Source organism: Tetrao urogallus, assembly GCF_951394365.1.
Source record: "Tetrao urogallus genome assembly, chromosome: 5".
Lineage (NCBI taxonomy): Eukaryota > Metazoa > Chordata > Aves > Galliformes > Phasianidae > Tetrao > Tetrao urogallus.
The window spans coordinates 57,170,818-57,177,900 of NC_136818.1; the positions used below are offsets into that span (position 1 = coordinate 57,170,818).

The 7,083-nt window shown below is 50.1% G+C and overlaps 1 protein-coding gene across 1 annotated transcript; it reads left to right on the plus strand.

The window, feature by feature from the left end:
* Positions 1-4,010: 4,010 nt before the first annotated feature.
* Positions 4,011-6,320, plus strand: ADRB1 (adrenoceptor beta 1; the record flags this gene model as incomplete). Its single annotated transcript, XM_079535208.1, has 2 exons — positions 4,011-5,279; positions 6,138-6,320. The coding sequence occupies 2 exons, from the start codon at positions 4,011-4,013 to the stop codon at positions 6,318-6,320; spliced, it is 1,452 nt and encodes a 483-aa protein (XP_079391334.1).
* Between the last annotated feature and the right edge of the window lie 763 nt (positions 6,321-7,083).

A 7,083-nucleotide genomic window follows, 5' to 3' on the forward strand; every position in this document is an offset into this window, starting at 1 on the left:
GCAGCCTGTGCCAATGCCTCACCACTCTTTCTGAGAAGAAAATTTTCCTAATATCCAACCTGGATATATATAGCCAGCATGTGTTGAAGCAGGAATAGACTGGATGGAAATCTCAGAGGACTCCCAGACATCACTCCTCCACTCTGATCTCTCAACCACATTCTCCACCTATGAACAAAGTCTCTGGCCATCACCAGTTTTCTGAACTGCTGTAAAATGTTTCACTATCACTCCCAAAGGAACTGCTGATGCTTAAAAAGGACGCACCTTTAGCCAGGCTGTTCTCACAGTGCCACTGTCTCAATGTTGGAGTCTGTGCATCAGAAGAATATACATAAATACAGAGAGAGACTTGGAAAATGAAGCAATTAAAGACAACTCTTAGTTATACTCTGGGTTAAGGACTACAATTGCTCCCAATTAATGCCAGTCTAGGTTGTAAATAAGAGAAGAATTAACTTTATGAAAATTTTATCAGTAGCAAAACTAAAATTCCTTCCATAAACACCAATTCTGGCTTGTTCTTGTACCAGAACTGGTACACCAATGAAGGGCTCAGTCAACAACAGCAGGAATCATGGAAATGCCAAAGTGTCACTGCGATAGGTGAAAAAAGAACTTCTCCAGAGTGAGATACTAACAGGCTGAGCTAAGGACCTCTAAGGACCTGCGGAGGGGGGCTGGAGGAGGGAAAGGCAGAAACTATCAGCCAGATAGGCAAGGAGCCTGCTCTTCAGCATCCTAAATTGGTACGACTCCCTTTCAATTAGGCTTATTTATGACAAATACATACAGTCCAGCATGAGCCTCAAGTTTTACTCCCAGTCCAAACATCTTTTGCTTTTACAAATCTAAATCTACCCTGTAAAAGAGGCGTAACTCCAAAGTAGTAACAGCCCCTGCCTTCATGCACCTAATGAGACATTAGTTCAGAACTCTACATTTCTTTTAAGTTGTGGATAGGATTACAAAAAAGGTCACAACCCTTCTTAAATACAAGAAAAATAGAAACCTGTCCTCAATCCTACCAAAAAAAATAGTATTCACAATTTGCATCTATGGGGAGCACTGGGAAAAAGGGTCCTGGGTCCATTCTGTGAGGACTGAGCAGAGCTGACCTCAGCAGGCAAACAGCCTTTTCAGGCAGTCTGATCAGTGAGCAGAAGAACTGCACAGATTTCAGGAGATAAGGCCATCATCTTGGCTGTTCCTCTGCAACTTTTTGCTCAGAGTATGTATGGGAGAAAGACAGAGAATCGCAGACCATTTTTAATCACCTGGAGATAATTAATGACTCAGCATTCTTGTAAGTGCTCGGCAAGGCTGGATTACTGCAGTGGGCTCTCACCATATCTGCGTGTGTTCAGACTAGTTCAGATCTCTTCAAAACACTGGTAAGCTCAGTGCTGTACACGCTGACCAACATGGGCCCACCAAGGATCAACAGGATCCCCCAGGGCATCCCAGTGTGCTCTCACTAACCCAATTCTCCCTACCACACATGTACCTCATGTCCCCATGGTGTCACAGCAATGGAATGGGGCTGGAAAGTACGTCCTATACTGGTATTAAATCCATTTGGATTACATTTTTATGTCATTGTTCAACTAAAAGCAGTTCTATACTGTGCTTAGAGCACTGTCACATGTAATCAAGAGATAATGTCAATGGAATTGCATGTTGTCACAGGAAAACAGTCTCCTGCTGCCACAGAAATGCCAAATTAAAGCTGAGGCATTTATGGAAAATAAACGTCAAGTCAAAGCCAAGATGTTTATTTTAAAAACAAGAGACATGGATCTCATGGCAATGTTCCATCGTGTCTCTGTTCCTCCAATAACAAATGTCCAATGTGAATGCAGCCAAATGACAGCTTCTTCCTGGGATGGAGCAGCGCGGGCGAAGCCTGATTGCTTCATGTGACGGCTTGTGCGGCTGTGTCTCTATTGCCTGTCTTCAGCTCAGGTTTTAGGGGAACTGTCTGGATAACCAATACAGAACGGTTTCTCTGATGTATGTTAAGTTTACAAAGGGATTTAGGAGGATAGAGAGAAGAAAAACGGGACAGCAAATGCATTCTTCCTTTGCCTTTACATGGTTCACCACAGAGGGAGGAAGGACAGTAACGTGCAACTCACTGAGATCGATGGGAGTCCTTCCAGGCATTTCTGTGGGCTTTGCTTAACGCCTTAAAAAGAACAAACAGCTGATACTTAAGCTGATATCATGTTATTAATGATGGTGCTATAATTCAATTGCAGCGAGGGTGTGACCGGACCAAGGTAGGACAAGGAAGATGCTGTCTGATCCAAAACTGAGATTTTGAGCTTTATCAAATCTAACCATAAGGGCCTAAGTGGTAAGAGTGGTAAAACTCCAGGCAACCTAATGGAGCTGACATCCTTTCAGTCATTTTTATCATTTTTGCCCTTTCATCATATTACCACTCATTAAACCTCCTTCTATTCATCCGTTCCTCTCCTTCCCTAACAATTTTCTCTTCCTCCAGCTACATTAAGAGATTGTGTGTGTCTTCAACAAGCTGAAATGGTCTCTTCACTCTCCTCCTTTGCCAACTCCATCATCCTCTAGCTCTCCCCAGCCCTCAGCCAGCTCCTCCCTCACCCACCAACCACACAGGCCACACTCTTTGCAACAGCAAACTGAGCTGTCCTAATTACTACCAATGCTTTGAGTGCTTTTTTTTTAAACGACTTCCAAGGGAAAGATAAATTAGGTGTTCATTAAAAACCGTGATCTGGAGAGCAAGTAGAAACAATTCATTTCAGTTTTTTGAAGTCCCTCCCCTGCACTGACATCCTTAAGTAACACGCAAACAAAGGTCTGTGTTAAAATCATGCTAAGGAGCAGTGTGAAATTCAAAAAAGCGAGGAAAATTTGACTTCAGGGAGATTTGCAAAAGTAATGCTCTGATAAGGGGTTAAGTCTACAGTCAGTATTTGGCTGCAGACTGGCAGTAAGGGCCAGAGGGATGTTCTGTACAGAAATCATAAATTTGCTTATTTTTCCCTTTGGAGTTGCATTGTTTCCCAAAGACATTCTGGCTCCTGCTCCAATCTGGCGTTCCACATTGACACTCGTTGAACCAACAGAGATGCTGGGAAGCAAGGCTACATTAGGCTGCTTCTGCTTCGTGGCATCCTCACTGGCAATTCGCTTTACTCCTCCAGCCCTGAAGCTTATCTGCCTGTAGGATGGGATGGGATCTCCAGGTGGCTATCTGATAAGACGGTGTGATAGCAGAGAGCAGGCACTTGTTGTGTTGTGGTGTTTAACTATATAAGGATACTGCAGCAATAAGGGATCTGAGCAGATGACGGATGATGCTCCAGGATTAACACTCGGAACAGCTGCATGGTTCTCTCACACTGCTTCCCACTGCCTGTGCGAGCTTGGGAATAGAGTGCAAGACCTTAACAGTTTACAATCTGTCTGATTTTGTGCTAAAACACAGTATTCACATTCACGAAATCCACCCAAGCTTCTCAGCACTGGGGTGCAGAAACACTGCAGAGCTCATCGTTGCTTTAGAAATTCCAGCTAGACGGAGAGGGAAAAAAAAGTGTTCCGTCCTAAATCTTCACTGTCCTAAACTGCTTTCAGATGCACTTTTTTACATCGGTGTTACAGCTGCCGGTCCTGGGCAAATACCCCCAGCCGCGGTGCTCCAGCACAAGGTCTCCCGTTGTTCTGAGGAGCGCTGCGCTCTGCCCACCGAGGAGGGCTGCGCTTCGGTCCACGGGACGCCGAGCAAAGGAGCCCCGCGCACGGCGGGCCAACGCTACGCGCGACCCGACCGGCACGGGGAGCGGCGGGCAGCGGGCGGGAAGCCGCGCCCCTCGGCGCCGATTGGCTGCGGGGCGGGGCGGGGCGGGGCGGGCCGGCGGCGCGGCGCGGGGCCATGCGGATCCCGGGGCGGCGGCGGCAGCGGCGGCGGCGCCGCCTTCCTGCCTGCCCGCGGCGCGGCGCGGCCGGAGCGCCCCGCAGCCATGGGCGATGGGTGGCTGCCGCCAGACTGCGGCCCCCACAACCGCTCCGGAGGCGGCGCGGAGACGGCGGCGCCGACCGGGAGCCGTCAGGTGTCCGCCGAGCTGCTGTCGCAGCAGTGGGAGGCGGGCATGAGCCTGCTGATGGCCCTGGTGGTGCTGCTCATCGTGGCCGGCAACGTGCTGGTGATCGCGGCCATCGGGCGCACGCAGCGGCTGCAGACGCTCACCAACCTCTTCATCACTTCGCTGGCCTGCGCCGACCTGGTGATGGGGCTGCTGGTGGTGCCTTTCGGGGCCACGCTGGTGGTGCGGGGCACCTGGCTGTGGGGCTCCTTCCTCTGCGAGTGCTGGACATCGCTGGACGTGCTCTGCGTGACGGCCAGCATCGAGACCTTGTGCGTCATCGCCATCGACCGCTACCTGGCCATCACCTCGCCTTTCCGCTACCAGAGCCTGATGACCAGGGCTCGGGCCAAGGGCATCATCTGCACCGTCTGGGCCATCTCCGCCCTGGTGTCTTTCCTGCCCATCATGATGCACTGGTGGCGGGACGAGGACCCTCAGGCGCTCAAGTGCTACCAGGACCCGGGCTGCTGCGACTTCGTCACCAATCGGGCTTACGCCATCGCCTCATCCATCATCTCCTTCTACATCCCCCTCCTCATCATGATCTTCGTGTACCTGCGGGTGTACCGGGAGGCCAAGGAGCAGATCAGGAAGATCGACCGCTGCGAGGGCCGGTTCTATGGCAGCCAGGAGCAGCCGCAGCCACCCCCGCTCCCCCACCACCAGCCCATCCTCGGCAACGGCCGCGCCAGCAAGAGGAAGACGTCCCGTGTCATGGCCATGAGGGAACACAAAGCTCTGAAGACACTGGGTATCATCATGGGGGTGTTCACCCTCTGCTGGCTCCCTTTCTTCTTGGTGAACATTGTCAACGTCTTCAACAGAGACCTGGTGCCGGACTGGCTCTTTGTTTTCTTCAACTGGTTGGGCTACGCCAACTCCGCTTTCAACCCCATCATCTACTGCCGCAGCCCGGACTTCCGTAAGGCCTTCAAGAGGCTGCTCTGCTTCCCTCGCAAAGCCGACAGGCGGCTGCACGCCGGCGGCCAACCCGCTTCGCTGCCCGGGGGCTTCATCAGCACCCTGGGCTCCCCTGAGCACAGCCCAGGGGGGACGTGGTCCGACTGCAACGGGGGCACGCGGGGCGGCAGTGAGTCCAGCCTGGAGGAGAGACATAGCAAAACATCCCGCTCGGAGTCCAAGGTATAGGGGGGTGGGTTTGTGGGGCCGGCCACGGCTGGGGACACAGGCAAGGGACGAGCGGGGAGAGAGCCCATGTTTACTGATGAATAAAAGCAGGTGAATTGTATCCGACATACCTCATCTGAACCTAAAGCAAACAGGAAGCCCACTGAGCGGAGAACGGAGCAAATAAACAGCCTGTCCCAAAGCTAACCAGGTTATATTTGGGTCGGAAGGAGGCTTAGCTGTGTCCCATCGCATGGGTGAGTTTTCCCTGGACGCTGCCAATAGCTGCTGGAGCAGCAGGAGCAGTCCTGTGATGCTATGATTCCATGAGGCTGGGCAGTGGCTGGGGCTGCACCCCGAGGGCAGCAGCAGCCCGAGTCGTGACCCCGAGGGCTCTGGCAGTGGTCCTGCACGCACACGGCAAAGCAGCTGACCTCCAACTGAGGTTGGAGCTGCAGGTGCTCTGCGCTTCAGCTGCCGAAATGCGAGAGCTGTCCGAAACCCGTGGTCGCTGTGCTCCCCTCTTCTGCTGAGCAGAAGTGATGACAAAGTTAAGAATGAGGAACACAGATCTGTTTTTAAAGGGAAAAAAACCAAACCCCGAACAACCCAAACTCTTCTGCTTTTTGTTTTGTTTTGTTGTTTTTCTTCCCCTCTGCATCAGCAACCAGTGAGTTGTTGTGCTTATCTCTTTGGCCAGACAATAGCGGTCAGGCTGGGAAACTTCTACCTCAAACTGTGCATATTGTACAGGGGAATAAATGGGCCGTGTTTATATTAAACAGCATATTTGCCTACAGTTAGGAGTATTTTAGGGGAAAGGGAGAGGGGGGAGTTAATGAGCCTTCTGCAGCTTGTTCGTTGTAATTACAGATGGAGAGGGAAAAAAACATCCTGGCAACAACAAGATTTTACTGCACATTTTTGGGAAACGGCGACAAAGCTGTTTTTTGCACAGTATTAAGGATTGTAAAGTTATTTGAAGATGCTACTTGCACATGTCCACACACAAACAAATTAAAAATGAAATGGAGGTTTAAACAACACCAAGCCTGAAAGTGATCTCTGTTTTTGTCTGATCTGTTATGGGTTTATTGAGAGAGTGACTTTTTATATTATTTTATGAAGGTACTGTAAATACATCCGTATTATAAATTAAAATATCTGAAGGGACTTCTGTTATTTTTATTTCCAAGTGCCCGCGTGAATCTGCTGTTATTTTAGCACTTGTGTGTCGTTTCCATTCTCCTCTGTGTGTGTTTTATAACCTATTTATACTCTGGTGCAATTTACTACTGTGTAAGTAATTAGTCGATGTGCAATAAATGCCATTGCAGCACAAGCAAGCGTGTCTCTATAGGTTTCGAAACAATACCTGCCTATAAAGGGAAGAGCAGTGTTGTTTTTCCCTAGAGATGGCTCAGATTACCAACAGAACTTATCTAATGGCTTTGCCTGACGCGGGATTGTAAAACCGCGTTTGAAACCCAACTGGCTTGCGTTCCTGTTGCACCAAAGTCTGCCGACTTCCCTTAGAACCAGTGCTAACAACAAGGTGTTTCCAGCCTGATAATGAGGACGCTCGCTTTCTGTAACCGTGCCGTTTGGGGTTGTATTCATGCTTTGTTAGAGGCAGAGAGTCAGGGGACTGCAACACTCAGGGCTCTGTCAGCAAGGGGGGTGTGTGTCTGGGTTGTTGGTGCAGAAGGTTGCCCGCTCTCAGTGCTCTGTGAAGGTACGCTGTATCAATGTTTCATTACTGCAATGAATGCAGAGTGCACTACTGCAGGCAGAGCAACAAAAAGGCAGCGTAGGACAG